Here is a 17386-nt window from a genome sequence, read left to right on the forward strand (position 1 = left end):
TTGACCTTCCATGTGCAATGGGGTTCTTTGCCAAGCTGATTGCAGATTTATTGTCAATATTCAATCTCATAGGCTTCACATAGTTGATCTTCAATTCTTCTAGTAAGGATTCAAGCCAAACTGCTTGACAAGCTGCTTGTGCTGCTGCTACATACTCAGCCTCACAACTAGATAATGCCACTATGTTCTGCTTCTTTGAAGACCATGAGATAGGTGAATTTCTGAACCTGAACCAGTAACCTGATGTGCTCCTTCTATCATCTTTGTCTCCACACCAGTCAGAGTCTGAGAAACCTTCAAGTTCAATTTGAGTTTCACTGTTGCTTGTTGGAAAAGCTAGACCATAATCCTGTGTACCCTTCAAGTATCTTAGGATCCTTTTTGCTGCAATCAAGTGAGAAGTTTTAGGCTTACTCATGAACCTACTCACTGAGCCCACTGCATAGTTAATGTCTGGTCTTGTATTGCAGATGAACCTCAAGCTGCCAACTACCTGCTTGAACAAAGTAGCATCTACTGCTTGTTCATCTTCATTTTTTGACAATTTCAAATTTGCATCCATTGGAGTTTCAGCTGCTTTGCAATTCTCCATTTGAAATCTCTTTAATACATCTTCAATGTATTTTCTCTGATGCAATACAATACCATTTGAAGCATAGTGAAATTCTAATCCAAGGAAGTAATTGAGTTTGCCCAAGTCACTCATTTCAAACTCACTTTTCAATCTCCCCTTGAATTTCTCAATGCTAGTTGTGCTGTGACCTGTAATCAGCAAATCATCTACATACAGGCAAATGACAATAGCATCTGAGATATCACTTCCCTTCATGTATACACCAAATTCAACAGTGCACTTCACAAAACCTTCCTTTTGCAGAAATTCATCAATCCTTTTATTCCAAGCTCTTGGAGCTTGTTTAAGGCCATATAAAGCTTTGTTAAGCTTATACACTTTGTTCTTTTCTGATGCAATTTCAAACCCAGGTGGTTGCAGTACATAAACCTCTTCTTCCAATGGACCATTGAGAAAAGCAGATTTTACATCCATATGGTATAGTGACCAATTGTATGAACTGGCTATTGCAATCACTAACCTGATAGTTTCCATTCTTGCTACTGGTGCATACACCTCAGTGTAATCAATTCCTTCTTGCTGAAGAAATCCTCTTGCAACCAACCTTGCCTTGTGTTTCACTATCTTGCCATCTGGATCCTTTTTCAATTTGAACACCCATTTCACACTAATAGCTTTTTTTTGTGGAGGTAGCTCAACTAATTTCCATGTGTGATTCTTTTCAATTGAATGGAGTTCTTCTTTCATTGCTGCATTCCACTTTGAACTTACTACAGCTTCTTTCCAGTTAATTGGCTCAGCATCTGCCATGAATGCTAAATGTACCAAATCACCATCTTCATTCACTGCACTATCTGAGGTGATTTCATGATCATTAAGCCTGACAGAGGGAAATTTGTTTCTAGTTGATCTCCTTGGAGCTTGAGCAGGCACTGATGATAGTTGAATTCTATCATCATCATCACTTGATGTATGCATATCTTCTTCATGATGTGTGCCCTGATTTTGATTATCTACTGGTTGATGTGTGATTGCAGCATCATTCACTCCATCTTCCAGTTGCATTGTGACTTGTGTGTTTGCTTCTGAGCTCCATTTCCATTGTGATTTTTCATCAACAATCACATCTCTGCTAATCACAACTTTCTTATTGTTGGGATTATACATTCTGTAGGCACCTGTAGCATCATATCCAATGAAAATTAGCTTTTCACTTTTATCATCTAGCTTTCTTCTTTTCTCATCTGGAATATGTCTGTAACACAGTGAACCAAAGATTCTCAAGTGTTTCACACTTGGTTTGTGACCTGTCCATAATTCCTCTGGTGTGTTATCCTTCAATCTCTTTGTAGGACACCTGTTCAACACATATGCTGCAGTGTTGACAGCTTCACCCCAATAGCACTTTGGTAAACCTTTACCCTTCAACATACATCTAGCCATATTGACCAGAGTTCTATTCCTTCTTTCTGCTAAACCATTATGTTGAGGTGTGTAGGGAGCTGTTACCTCATGAATGATACCTTTCTGAGTACAGTAAGTTTGAAATTCCTTAGAATTGTACTCTCCACCTCCATCAGTTCTGAGTACCTTTAGCTTATTTTCACTTTGTCTTTCAGCTAGTACACAGAAATTCTTGAACATTGAAAATACTTCACTCTTTTCTTTCAGCAGATAAATCCAGACTTTTCTGGTGAATTCATCAACACAAGTCATAAAGTATCTGCTACCTCCTAGAGTTGGAACTTCAATTGGTCCACACACATCAGAATGGACTACATCAAGTGGTTGTTTTGACCTAGAGTATACTGAACTTTTAAATGAATTCCTGGGTTGCTTGCTTACAAAGCAACCTTCACACAACTTTTCTGGTGTGTGAATCAGTGGTAACCCTACAACCATCTTCTTATTACACAAGTGATTCAAACTTTTAAAGTTCAAATGTCCATACCTGTAGTGCCACAGCCATTTCTCATCTTCAGTGATCAAACTTGAAAAACACTGAAATGCAGAAGCTTGAAGATTTACTCTGAATGTTCTATTCTTTGACAATGGAGCTTTCAGAATCAACTTGTTCTTAGGGTCAAATACTTCAATGCTGTGATCTTTTGTGGAATAATTGAACCCTTTCTCAAGTAACTGTCCAAGGCTCAACAGGTTGTGCTTCATAGATGGTACATACAGCACATCAGTGACAAAAGTGTGATTACCATTCTTCCTCTGAACCATCACTTTGCCTTTGCCTTCTACTGATATAGTGCTGTCATCTGCAAACTTCACTTTGCTTTTGAAATTTTCATCAAATTCCAATAACCAATCTCTATGACCTGTCATGTGATTTGAGCATCCAGTGTCAAGGTACCATAGCTTTGAGGTATCTTTCTCTGAGTTTGAAGTCACCATCATCAAAACACCATCTGAATCTGAGTCATTGTGTCTTGCATGATTTGCCTCATTCTCTTGCTTCTTCTTTCCCTTGCTTCTGCACTCAGAAGCATAATGACCCCACTTATCACAACTATAACATTGAATCTTGCTCTTATCACCTTTCTTTCCACCATTTTTGGTTTTATTCTTTGAAGATTCAGATTGATCCTCCTCACCATTATGGTGATTCTGATCATGACTGCCATCACTCTTTCCCTTATTCTTATTCCATTTATTCTTTCCCTTACCATTCTTGTTCCAAGAACCTCCATTCTTTGCATACAAAGCCTGATCTTGATTTGCCTTGTTATCTTTCCTTTCTTTCCTTTCTTGAAGCCTCTGTTCATGTGCCTCAAGTGAACTGTGCAGTTCATTCACAGTCATTGTGGAAAGATCTTTGGATTCTTCAATTGCTACCACTATGTGATCGAATTGAGGGTTTAATGTTCTGAGAACCTTCTCAATTACTTGCTGATCAGATACAGTTTCACCATAGTTTTTCATTGAATTAACCAAAGTCTGCAATCTAGTAAAATACTCACCAATGGATTCCTTATCCATCATGCCTAGCAATTCATATTGCCTTCGAAGGTGTTGAAGCTTCACTTTCTTGACTTTATCTCCACCACCATGAGCATTACTGAGTATATCCCAAGCTGTCTTAGCTGTTCTAGCACCAGAAATCTTCTCAAAATTCGATGAATCTACACATTGATGAATCAAGAACAGAGCCTTACTATCTTTTTTCTTCACTTCTCTGAATGCCGTTTGTTGAGCTTCAGTCGCATTTGCTGCAAGAGGCTCAAAACCAGTACTGATGATTTCTTCAACTTCTTGATAGGTAAAGATGACATTCATCTTCACACACCATTGATCCCAATTCTTTCCATCTAGAATCGGTAGATTTGCAGGAAAAGAATTACTGTTATTGTTCATCGTGATGAATCAATGAACAATGGAACAAGAAAGAACGAATTTTCTGTGTAAAGGGAATGGAATTGATCGAAAACCTAAAGGCTAGCTGATACCACTTGTTAGAGTGGAAGAGGGTGATAGAGATGAGAGAAAGAGATATCAAAAGCATTGATTTTATTATTGACTTTGGTACAATTTATAGAGTTTACAAATTGTACAATTACTTAACAAACAAGCTAACTAACTCTAATTGACATAGTTAGTTAGCAACTAATCAACAATACACAAAGTAGTTATAACTAACTGTTATAACTAACTAACATCAAAATACTAACTTGTAAGGCAAGTATTGAATTGCTTTCTCAACAAAGAGAAATAATAATGTTATAAAAGTAACAAAATTTATTGATCAACATGTATAAAAAGTTGATAAAAAAAAAACATGTATAAAAAGTAAAATAGCAACAAATAAATAGGAACGGACATTCAAATAAGTAATTTGAGCAAGAACTCAGTATGATTTTATTCTACAATGGCAAATATTAGTATAATTAATATTCCTTTGTATGTGATGATTGTTCGGGAGAACCAGAGTTCGATTTCTGGTGGAAACAATTCTTGGCCAGACTTTTCTAACCTCGCCACCGAACTCTAGGTTATCGGGATCCCCTTTCCTCGGAGACTAAAAGTATCATTTTTATTTTTCAGAGACTGAAATCAAAATTCGTTATACTTTTAGACAAAAACCTTAATTAACCTTTTTTAAGCACATTATTGAATATACTTTATCCAAACATGCCTTAATCTCTCACCATTGACCTTTTTTTTACAAAACAACATCTAAATATTCACCTCAATTTGTCTTCATCTGAAAATTTAGGAAATGAGCTAGGTGCTTCATTTGTTTTATACTTTTGTTTATTATTCTCCTTTTGCAATCATAAGTTCATAACTCCCTCTCTCACAAACACACTTCACCCTGCATCCAAGATGGAGAACATCAAACACAGTCATGTAGAAGTGAAGGGACTAAAGCTCCATGTAGCTGAGATTGGAACTGGTATATTCAACACCCTCATCATATCAGAAACATTCTTAATTGATTCATTTCCAAAGTTTGACAATACTTTTGTTTGTGTATTTATGCAGGTGAAAAGACAGTTCTTTTCTTACATGGATTTCCAGAAATATGGTATACATGGAGATATCAATTGATTGCTGTTGCAAATGCCGGTTACCGAGCTATTGCCTATGATTCTAGAGGCTATGGACTTTCTGATCATCCAGCTGAACCAGAAAAAGCTACTTCATTGGACCTTGTTCATGAAGTCAAAGATCTTTTAGATTCATTAGGCATCAGCAAGGTAAGGATCAAGATCTTCATTAATGACATGGCAGCGCTTATGCGGGCACACTTCATGCCAATTAATATTCAGTGTGGCCAAATAAGTGATGCTACGTTATTAGTAGGAAAAAAAAATTGAGATGAAAGGATAAAGAACAAGAACCTTTTGATTAAGATGAAAAACTTATCTAATAGTTTATGGATGTGCAATTTCAATTGCTTTTATCAGGCTTTCCTTATTGGTAAGGACTCTGGTGCCATCGTAGCAAATCTTGTACCTGTTGTCTATCCAGAAACAGTAGCTTCTCTCATTACTTTAGGCATTCCTTTCATGAATCCTGGTCCTTCTGCTATCCAAAACGATCTTCTCCCAAAAGGCTTCTACATTACTAGGTGGCAGGTGCAAATTCTATTCCAATCATTTTTATTTTTCTCGATACTTCTTCTGGACTTAAATATGAGCAAAAAAGTACATGTACTGAGTAAGTTTGGTCTGCATTTGAACCAGATACATATACTTTTTTGCTTATATTTAGGTTTGGAATAGCTTATGACAAAGATGAACTATTGAGTATATTAATTCAGGAACCTGGGAGAGCAGAAGCAGATTTTGGCCGCTTTGATGTTAAGTCGGTTATAAGGAACATCTATATTCTCTTTTCGAAAAGTGAGGTGCCAGTAGCAAATGATGATCAAGAAATCATGGACTTGTTTAATCCTTCTACTCCCCTTCCACCATGGTTCTCTGAGGAAGACTTGACAGTTTATGCATCACTCTATGAAAAATCTGGCTTCAGATTTGCATTGCAGGTTCCATACAGGTAATCAAAATCTTACAATTCAATATTCACACATTCGTACATTATGTAAAGTAAATTTGAGTGGAACTGAACTCATATTACTTAAACAAAGCATCTGGTTTGAACCTTGTGAATAGAGAAACGTAGTTGGACTTATAGACTCGATCGAAAGTGGTTAGCCAGATTCCTCGCCAAACATTAGTCATCCTCGCAGATGTATTTGTAATTTCGATACATTTAGGTACTATAGTCATAGTGGCACAACCTCGTGCATTTAGTGACCAAAATGACTGTTTACTAGTTGCGTAACTTTAGGGTGCATACTTGTATCAATTTATAAAACAATGTTTATGATCCACGCAGATCTCTCACAGTGGAAAGTGGCCTAATCGATCCTAAAGTCAATGTTCCCGCACTGCTGATCATGGGTGAGGAAGACTATTGCTTCAAGTTTCCTGGCATGGAAGACTACATCAGAAGTGGGGTGGTGAAAAATTTTGTGCCAAACTTGGAAACTATATATATTCCAGAAGGAAGCCATTTTGTTCATGAACAATTCCCAGAGAAAGTGAACAAGCTCATCATTGAATTCCTTGACAAACAAACTATCTGAATGACAGATAATTCCCTTGTGCTTGTGTGGTTTGATTGTGATTTCTATTCTGTGCATTGTACCTCCCATTCCAATAAGTGATTTGAGCAAGAACTCTGTAGGATTTTATTCTACAATCATAAACATTTTCTACAATGAGGTTCCTTTTAATTTGGCAAATATTAGTTAATATTCTGTTGTAGGCGAGGACCACACTATCTTTCTCCTAATCACTTTACTCCGTAACTATCTGGATCCAATCATCGAACCAATCTTATATATAACGGTCCACAATGAGATAAAAAGAATTACAATCATAATTTGAGGACTTTTTGAAGAATGAAATTTGATGATCTATCTATAAAAAACTCAATAATCATTGTTACAACAGAAACCATTGCCCAGTTTCTTTCTAATTTAATTTCTGCTGCAGTTTACTTTCACAAGTTTCAAAGAGAAATGCTAAAAATACACACTTTTGAACAATAACTGGTGCTTAAAGTTAAAGTAAAATAAAGACACCTAGATTTCATCCCTAAGATAATTGCACAGTAAAATGGTTGCATTGAAAACTAACTAAAACAAACAAAAGTCTTAACTCATAGCTAATAAGCTGCCAAATCAGTATACCGCGTTTGAATTGATGAGTTTACTTATAAAGTCATGTGGATGTAATTCATTCTATAGTCTATACATTTGTCAAACAAGTATATACTTTAGCATTTTTTAGCAACCACTCATTCCCTTATCATAACATTTATTAAACCTCACACATGTAACATCTTATATTTAATATTCAATAAACACAATTTGGCAACACTTTCTCTTTCAATCTCAGTCCTTTCCAAATGCCTCAACTTAAGCTACTTTTCATTCTTCTTCACACTGTAAACATAATTATATGTTGTGTTTCCACTACTGAATTTGTCTATAATACAAACTTCAACTCAACAAATATTAGCCTATATGGAAATGCAACCATTCAAAATTCCATTCTCACTCTCCTTAATGATACTTCCACTTCCTTCTCAATAGCTCGTGCTTTTTACCCTCACAAAGTACCTACAAAACCACCAAACTCTTCCACACTTCTCCCCTTTGCCACTTCCTTCATTTTCGCGGTTTCCCCTACCAAACACTTTATCCCAGGACATGGCTTTGCCTTCATATTCACACCTTCATCAAGAGGTCTAAATGGAACAACATCAACCGAGTATATCGGTTTACTCAATTTCAACAATAATGGTAACTCTAACAACCATGTTTTTGGAGTTGAATTTGATATTGTTAAAAACGAACCATTCAACGATACAAATGATAATCATGTTGGTATTGATGTAAACTCGCTTACATCTTTAACTTCACATGAGGCTGGCTACTGGGGTGGAAAATATGGCAATGAATTTAAGGCGCTGAAGATGAAAAGTGGAGAAAACTATCAAGTATGGATTGAGTTTAACCATTCTCGTCTAAACGTTACAATGGCTCGGGCAGGGCGAAAGAGGCCTCATGTGCCTCTTATCAGTATGAATCTTAACCTTTCTGGGGTTCTTATGGATGAAACTTATGTTGGATTCTGTGCAGCCAATGGGGTGAAAAAAGATAGTGTTAAGATTCTTGCTTGGAGCTATAGTAATAAGAATTTTTCAATTGGTGATGCTTTAGTTACACACAACTTGGCTTCATTTGTCCCTCAAAAAGGATGGTTTTCTGGAGGAAATGCTATAGCTGTAGAAATAACTAGTGTTGTGTGTGTATTAATTATCATTGGTTGTGCTGCGTTATTCATTCTCTATAGGGGAAATAAAGAAGAAGAGATTGAAGATTGGGAAATAGAGTATTGGCCCCATAGGATTAGTTTCCAAGAGATTCATGCAGCAACAGGAGGGTTCTCTGAAGAGAATGTGGTTTATGTAACAGGGAACAAAAGTGTACATAAAGGGATGTTGCAAGGAGTTGAAGTTGCGGTCAAGAGAATCCCTCACCAAAGAGAAGGGAAGAGAGAGTTTTTGGCTGAGGTTTCAAGCATTGGAAGATTGAAACACAGAAATTTAGTAGGATTTCTAGGTTGGTGCAAAGAAGACAAAGAAAACTTGATTCTAGTTTATGACTTCATGAATAATGGAAGTTTAGACAAATGGATTTTTGAGTGTGAAGACGGAAAGATGCTCACATGGAAAGAAAGGATTCAAGTTTTGAAAAATGTAGCCACGGGGATTCAATACCTGCACGAAGGTTGGGAAGTTAAGGTCTTGCATAGGGATATTAAAGCAACTAATGTTCTACTTGACAAGGACATGAATGCTAGATTGGGTGATTTTGGTTTGGCTCTTATGCATGAGCATCATGGACAAGTCGCTAGCACAACGAAAGTACTAGGAACATTAGGATACATTGCTCCGGAAGTGATTCGGACAGGAAGAGCATCGACTATGTCTGATGTGTTTGGTTTTGGAATATTGGTGTTGGAAGTAATTTGCGGGCGAAGACCCATTGAAGAAGATAAACCAGGACTAATTGAATGGGTGGAATCCCAAATGGTGCTTGGCCAATTGCACAATGCTGTTGATGAAAGGTTGAAGGCTAAAGGAGGATACCCTATTGAAGAAGCAGAGAGATTGCTTCACTTGGGTTTATTGTGTTCAAATTCAGACCCTAGTGTTAGACCAATAATGAGGCAGGTTGTGAAAATGTTGGAGGGAGAAATGCATAACACTGAATCTGATGAAGAAAATATGGAGAAAGGTTTACTTCGAAGAATAAAATCAGCTGCAATGTGGACTAGAACTGAAAGTGGACTTCGATACAAAAATCACCCTACTTTTGAAGATATTAAAATGTTTAGTTATCACTCTGAGAGAACTACAAGTGTCTCAAGTTCCATTCCACAAGTATCACAATCAGAATCAGATTCAGATATCATTCGGGAAGGCTGGCAATGTTGTAGATTTTAGGTTATTCATTATGTTGCACTGAGTGAAGAATATTCGAGGTCTTAGCTTATTTTGAGTTGGTTTGTGTAAACTACCAAACCATATGGAAGTTGATTGTTTTCTACTATAAGTTTGACATATTTCATAAAATGTTGTATATTTTTAAGGACAAAATTCTGTGCAAAATTGCATGAGGTCGTTATAGGATGTTCTGCTATAGTTTTGATAAAACTAAGTTTATATGCATGCTTTGTAGTTCAAGCAATCTAAAACATCGTTATAGCATTAGTATTGAACATCATGTCAAAATAAAAGCCTTGGAAGGGTCATAAATAACAGTTAGTAGTTCATAAATAACATTAGTATTCTGAATCATATATGTATTCCTTCAAATGTCTGTCCAAACTGCCAATTTGCAGTTGCAACGTTGTAAGATGTGATTGTTTTTCCACTTTTGATATTCACCTCAAAGGATAGAGGCTGTTGTTGAAGATTCACATTGCAATGCCAATTTTGTCCCCAATTCCTTATCCAACCCACATTGGTAATCATATTCACACCAGCAAAAAATTTCACTTGTAAAACCCATATGCCTAGCCTAAGCATTAAGAAAGGACTTAGGTTCTATTTGGACAAATAGTTTAGTTAAGCACTTGTAACATAAGCGCTTATAATTTTAAATTGCGGTCTGCAGTAATTGCAGCCCAAGTTTAAAGAATTTTGTGGTCTCCACAACAGTATTGCAATGGCAATTTAAACCGCATGAACCTCATTTTCCAGCATTTTGCTGAAATATAAAGGTTAGCACCACAAACGCCATTTAATACAATGTATTAGCTTACAAGTGCTTATTTATAAGCTATTTTTATGGAAAAAGATAAAATAAAGTCAATTGTTTTCATATAGGCAGTTTAATAAACTAAAAACAGCTTATGGACGACATTGCCGTACGTTGTTTTCATAAGTTCTCTCTATCAGTCTCACAAGTACGTATCAAAATAGTTAAATAGACCCTTAGTCAATCAATTTGTCACGTTGTAGCAATATTTTTTGTACCTTCTATATTGAACTGGCACTATATCAGATTTTCTCTTGGCAATTTCAGCAAATGCAGCTTCTGACATCTCAAAATGTTCATATGGAGAATTACACCATCCACCATAATCAGCTGAAAATCCATAATTCGGTGCACAAAGCATCTGGTTTGAACCTTGTGAATAGAGTAACATAGTTGGACTTAGAGACTCCATCGAAAGTGGTTAGCCAGATTCCTCGCCAAACATTAGTCATTGAAATTCTGGTATCACTAGAATGATGTTGCCTAAGATGTCCCAACAACTACTTTGTGAATAATGTTATTTTCTATTGTTGGCACATCTTATATAACATATAAAAACTGACAGAGAATAAAAATGACACAAGTAATTGTTAACCCAGTTCAGCCAACTGCCTACTCTGGGGGATACCAATCCAGGAAGGAAATCCACTAATAGCTCTAGTTACTAAGACCTCCAGCAAACCCTAGGATTTACGCCTTAAACTAAGACCTCCAGCAAACCCTTGGTTTACGCCTTATAACCTCGACACTACTCATGCAACTTCTGCCTAGGAACTCCTAGACATGAGATCCCATCTCACTTCCACTCACACAACACAACCTGTGTTGATTATACAATGTTAGGAATGATGTGGCGACAACTTGCCAAGACAACACTTCACTTTTGCTTAAAAGCTTCAAGTGAATCACACACGGTAAACTCCGTACTTCAAAGCTTAGGAGTCACCTTAAAATAATAAACTACTTCTTAACTCGTGTTATAGAATCCACAAGCAAGAATTACAATCAAACAATAAAAGACTCAACAAAGACTCAATATGTGTAACTAATATTTTTCAATGAGATACTTAGTCTTGAGCTTGGTCTTCGTATATATAGTGATTAGGCACGCTCCTCTTTCTCCACAAATGCTCAGACGCTCCTTGAGAATCATAAAGGATGATCTGATATTTTTTCAATCTTCATTAAGGATATATCAAGACTTTCCAAAAATGTTTAAAGGACTTTATATGATAGGATAAGTCATCCAGCTATTTCATTAAGTTTGTCTTATCCTTAAAACTCCTGATCAGATCAAATCTCCATTAAGCGTGCTCTTTAAGTGGATTTCCATAAATAGCAGATGCTCTCATAAATGCGCGAGATTTCCTTGAATAAATATGATGTTGTAACATGTTTTCCAACATCTTGTTAGTATATTTGTTTTAGCAAAATTAAGCCAATTCAAATATCCAACAATCTCCCCCTTTGGCAATTTTTGGCTAAAACAATTTCAGGCCATTACCCTTGAGAGATTAAAAAGCGCAATCCTTCAAATCACCATGGTCACACAAAAGAAGGAATGTTAGAGCATCATTTAAACAAAATTTCACATAGGTGAAAAATATATGCATCAGAGGCAGCAGCAGCGGAGTTATCATCAAATAGCCTCGAGCAAAATAAAACGTGGTATGAGAGCAAATGATTAATCATGTCATATGTCATCAAAGGTGTTGTGACATATGGGAGCACATCTTCTAGCACCTGTTCGTCCAATCAGGGCAGCATCCATTCAGTAGCAAACTCCCCCTGACTTCATCAGCTTGTGCATCATCTTAGGGTAAAATTTTTACTCCCCCTGAAAACTTGCTTACTGCTACTTAAAAACATGTCATAGCGAAAGACACAACAACATGTAGCAGAAACAAACAAATCAAAGTACTACTCCTCCTTTTTAGCCACAAAATGTGCCAAAACAGGAAAGTTAAGTATCCAAAGTGCAGAATTAAAAGTACAGACCATGCACTCAGAAGGTGCTAAAATCCAGGGCACAAACAACCCACAAAGCAAATAACAAAGTGCAGTAAAAACAGTAAAAAGATTACAACATCATTCATCATCACTGCTATCAGAAGCTTCATCCTCATCTGTAGCAGTAGCATAACCTTCATCCTCATCTACATTGTTTTGTTCACCTGCAGCAGCCACATTTGCACTAGCTTTGACAGGTACTTCATCAGCTTCCAAGCCTTCAATCATTTTCATGAACACTTTCTTTCTTTCCTCAAGCTCAGCCTGCTGTTTATTAATGTCCTGACATTGAACTTTCAAACCAGCAATAATCTCTCTTTTGGTCATAACACCAGCTCCAGCAGCAGATGTCCCAACATGATCAGTAACATTGTGATTACCAAATAGCTTATGATGAAAAGTAAAACCAGATTCCCTCTTCTTAGGTGTGTCAGTCACAACCTTGATGTCTGGATATTGGGCCAAGATAATTCCACATAACAAAGATGGAAATGCTATTGGCATCTTCACAGCAGTTGATCTAATATGCTTAATGGTTTGATCAAAAATAAAGGTTCCATAGTCATAGTCAACCTTGGTTCCTACAGCATATATAAATCTACCCAGGTTTGTAGCAACATTGGTTGCATGCTTGGTTGGTACCCAATTTGTTGAACCTATCCTATTGAGGATGGCATATTTGACATTCAATTTACTAGTGGGTATCAGCTTCTTCGTGGGCCAGACCTTAACCTTACCAGCAGTTATTTCAGCACTCACAACATCATTAGCAACCTCTAATTCAGCCTTAGGTTCTACAGATCTTCCTAAGTAACTATTGATCACAACAGGAGAAAAATTGATACATTTACCTCTGACAAAAACTTTGTGGTAGTCCTTGCTCAGTGGATTATCACATTCTTCAGGGATGTTCACCAGAAATTCTTTCACAAGCAGCTCATAACAGGGACTGAAATCACAAACTGTCTTCATCAGACCAGCTTCCTTGATGTAGTCAAAGATGTCTTGACATTTGAGAGCATCTTTGGTTAATTCCCTTTCAACAGCCAATCTCCTTTGGTAGATGTAGTCCCACCTTAGTGCAAAGGCAGCACGATGGAAAGAAATGTTATCACAGGGGGCTTCTTCAATACCTTGAGGAACCTTCTTTGCAGTATCCTTCTTAGGGTTTGGAGATGAGATGTTAGCAACATCTTCAGCAGCATCATAATCTGAGTCACTGGATGATTCCTTCTTTCTCTTCAGTGTCTCCTTCTTCTTGACAGGAGGGGAGAGAACTTTGCTCCAACCTTTGACTGGTCCAACACCTTTTGTTTTCACTCTTGGTGCAGGAGTCTTGCTTGCAGTGGCCACAGCCTTCCCTGTACAGCTTCTCAACCTTTTTGTTATACCACCAGTTGGTTTTACAGCAGTCTTGGTGGTGACATAATCATCAACATCTACTACATCCTTTTCTTTTTCCTTCTCAACTTCTGCAGATTTATCAGCTTCAATCTCTTGCTCTTCTGTGGGTATTGACTGGTTGCTTTCTTCAGACTGAGTGTCTTTTTCATCATCAGAGGTACCCTCATCAGCAGTTCCAGTTCCTTCTTCTGAGGACTCAGATGTTATGTCAGTTGTCTCAACATCTTTTTCAGTAGTAACTTCCTTCACAGGTTCTTCCTCAGCAGTTTCAACTTCTTCATTCTGATTCAAGGATGCCTCAACATCTTGCATGACAACTTCTTCAGTAACGACAGGGGTTGATTTTTCAGCCACCATCTCAGCAATCGTTGGTGATTTATCAGCAATATTAGGCTCAACCTCTGTAGGAGTGTCTTCCATCTCAGTATCAACAGGCATATCATTCAGATCTCTCTTTTCAGCATCAGATCCCAAATTTTCTTGACTAGGGTTACCAGCAATTGAGATAAGTGTTTCAACAATTTCAGACACAGATTTAGGGTTCTGAGATTCTACTTCAGTTGCTTTCTCAGATGTGTTAACATTTGGTTCAAAAACCAAATCAGACATAGAAAGAGCAAACTTAGATTTATAATCCCTTCTATTCCTTTTAGAAGTTCCTTTCTCAGATTGATTACCAGATGGAGAGATAGCATCACTTACTTTTGAAGTTTTCTTCTTTTCAACTGATTTTCCCTTCCCTTTCTTCTCAGCAACACTAGATTGAACTTTGGGTTTGGAAGCACGAACAGTTGTAACCGGTACAGCATCCTTGATGATTTTTGAGGGTTCGATCTTTACTTTTGATCGAGTAGAACGACCGGACTTTGTAGTTTGGGAAGATTCAGACATGTTTGGATGATGAATTTTGAGGTTTAGGCAGTTGAAGGGATGAAAGTTGAAGTTGGAAGTGGAAGAATAGGGTTTACGATAAAAAATTAGGATTTGAATGGAAGTGTATTGATTGCGTGTACAGACACATTTAAGGGAAGTTTGTAATGATTTCCCTAAATTAGCGTGCATTGATTGATGGGAGAGAAAACGGTTTCCTTTTGCACGCCTCAACTGCTGTAACTGCTATGCTTCTTCATGCAGGCAAATTCCCAATTTGCCCCTAAAAAATTCAAATTGATTAGCATCAAGCGCCTTTGTAAAAATGTCAGCTAGCTGTTCACTTGTACCAATGTGCTTAAGTTCCACACAATTTTCTTCAACAAGATCTCTAATGAAATGATGCCTGATGTCTATATGTTTGGTTCTTGAGTGTTGAACTGGATTTTTTGATATATTAATTGCACTCAAGTTGTCACAATATAATGTCATGACATCTTGGTCAACATTATATTCTTTCAGCATCTGTTTCATCCACATCAACTGTGAACAACTGCTACCTGCAGCTATGTATTCAGCCTCTGCGGTGGATAGAGACACACAATTCTGCTTCTTGCTGAACCATGAGATCAAGTTGTCATCCAAAAAGAAGCATCCTCCTGAGGTACTCTTCCTATCATCAGCACTTCCAGCCCAATCTGCATCACAATACCCTACCAAAGTAGAATTCTTTGTCTGGGAGTACAGAATCCCATAATCACTGGTGCCCTTTATATATTTCAGAATCCTTTTGACTTGTACAAGATGGCTCATCTTTGGCTTGGCTTGATATCTTGCACAAACACCCACAGCAAAGGTGATGTCTGGTCTACTAGCTGTAAGATACAAGAGACTGCCAATCATGCTCCTGTATAGGCTTTGGTCAACATCAATGCCATTCTCATCTTTGGTTAGCTTCAGATGTGTAGCAGCTGGAGTTCTCTTGTGTGTTGCAGTGTCCATTCCAAACTTCTTGATCATATTCTTCGCATACTTGCTTTGAAAAACAAATATGGTGTCTTCCATTTGTTTGACTTGCAGACCAAGGAAATATGTCAGCTCACCTACCAAACTCATTTCAAACTCTGATTGCATTTGTTGTACAAAATGTTGCACCATCTTTTCAGACATTCCACCAAATACTATGTCATCAACATAAATCTGGGCAATCATCAGCTTCTCTTCTTGTTCTTTAACAAACAAGGTTTTGTCATGGCCTCCTTTTCTGTATCCTTGACTAACAAGAAAATTTGTCAGCCTTTCGTACCAGGCCCTTGGAGCCTATTTCAGTCCATAAAGAGCCTTCTTCAGCTTGTACACATGATCAGGATTAGCAGGATCTACAAAACCTTTTGGCTGCTCCACATAAATTTCTTCATGTAAGTACCCATTAAGAAAGGCACTCTTGACATCCATTTGGTACAGCTTAAATTTGAAGATGCATGCTATACCAAGAAGTAGCCTAATAGATTCCAGTCTTGCTACTGGCGCAAATGTTTCATCAAAATCAAGTCCTTCAACCTGAGTATACCCTTGAGCCACTAATCTTGCCTTGTTTCTTGTTACAACACCATTTTCATCTGACTTGTTCTTGAACACCCATTTTGTGCCTATGACATTAACATCATTGGGTCTAGGAACAAGATCCCACACATCACTTCTTCTAAACTGAGTTAGTTCATCTTGCATGGCTTCTATCCAAAACTCATCAGTGAGAGCCTCTTTTACATTTTTAGGCTCAACCTTTGAGACAAAACATGAATTAGTAACCACTTCATTTGTCCTTCTTGTAGCAATTCCCTGGTCAGGATTTCCTATGATGAGATCCTTGGGATGGTTCTTCTGTATTCTTATTGAAGGAACTTTTCTCACAGGACCAGGTGTAGGAATTATTGATTCATCATCTGAATCAGATTCTTTCTCTGCTACAGCTTCTTCAGATGTTGGCAAAGTTGTTGCAACATCATCTTCAGTATCAGATGTTTTAGCAGATGTCAAATCATCTATCACAACATTGATAGATTCTACTATTACCTTGGTTCTCTAGTTGTAAACTCTATAGGCCCTGCTGTTTGTTGAGTATCCAAGAAACAATCCTTCTTCACTTTTAGGATCCATTTTTCTTATGTGCTCTCTATCAGATAGGATATAGCACTTACTTCCAAACACATGAAAGTGTTTGACAGTTGGTTTTCTGCCTTTCCACAGTTCATATAGTGTAGTAGAAGTTCCAGTTCTGAGTGTGACACGATTGTGAATATAACAAGTAGTATGCATGGCCTCAGCCCAGAATTGATATGGAAGATGTTTTGCATGCAACATCACTCTGGCTGACTCTTGTATTGTCCTGTTCTTCCTCTCAACAACACCATTTTGTTGAGGTGTGATTGGAGCTGAGAATTCATGCTTGATTCCTTCAGAGATGCAGAATTCAAGAAAGCTTGCATTCTCAAACTCTTTACCATGATCACTTCGTATCCTTACAATAGCAGAGTTCTTTTCTCTTTGGAGTTGAAGACAAAGTTCTTTGAATGCATCAAAACTTTCAGATTTGTCTTTTAGAAATTCAATCCATGTGAACCTTGAAAAGTCATCTACCATGACAAACGCGTACCTTTTTCCTCCAAGGCTCTCCACTT

General features: G+C 37.3%; 2 protein-coding genes across 2 annotated transcripts; both read left to right on the top strand.

Moving 5' to 3' along the window:
- The first annotated feature begins 4781 nt into the window (after nt 1-4781).
- Nucleotides 4782-6809, top strand: LOC123897674 (bifunctional epoxide hydrolase 2-like). Its single transcript, XM_045948398.1, has 5 exons — nt 4782-4976; nt 5066-5280; nt 5491-5661; nt 5847-6082; nt 6425-6809. The coding sequence occupies exons 1-5, from the start codon at nt 4907-4909 to the stop codon at nt 6672-6674; spliced, it is 942 nt and encodes a 313-aa protein (XP_045804354.1). The 5' UTR covers nt 4782-4906; the 3' UTR covers nt 6675-6809.
- Nucleotides 6810-7217: 408 nt separating this feature from the next.
- Nucleotides 7218-10118, top strand: LOC123899649 (probable L-type lectin-domain containing receptor kinase VII.2). The gene has a single exon (XM_045950836.1). The coding sequence runs from the start codon at nt 7502-7504 to the stop codon at nt 9605-9607; it is 2106 nt and encodes a 701-aa protein (XP_045806792.1). The 5' UTR covers nt 7218-7501; the 3' UTR covers nt 9608-10118.
- The last annotated feature ends 7268 nt before the right edge of the window (nt 10119-17386 follow it).

This window comes from Trifolium pratense, linkage group LG7 (assembly GCF_020283565.1).
Source record: "Trifolium pratense cultivar HEN17-A07 linkage group LG7, ARS_RC_1.1, whole genome shotgun sequence".
Taxonomy (NCBI): domain Eukaryota; kingdom Viridiplantae; phylum Streptophyta; class Magnoliopsida; order Fabales; family Fabaceae; genus Trifolium; species Trifolium pratense.

Bases quoted from the DNA above. Each gene is read 5' to 3' on its own strand.
- LOC123897674 (XM_045948398.1), top strand. From the start codon at position 4,907: ATGGAGAACATCAAACACAGTCATGTAGAAGTGAAGGGACTAAAGCTC. The intron at 5,281-5,490 runs GTAAGGATCAAG...TGCTTTTATCAG, and splicing joins ATTCATTAGGCATCAGCAAG to GCTTTCCTTATTGGTAAGGA. The intron at 6,083-6,424 runs GTAATCAAAATC...TGATCCACGCAG, and splicing joins GCATTGCAGGTTCCATACAG to ATCTCTCACAGTGGAAAGTG.
- LOC123899649 (XM_045950836.1), top strand. From the start codon at position 7,502: ATGCCTCAACTTAAGCTACTTTTCATTCTTCTTCACACTGTAAACATA.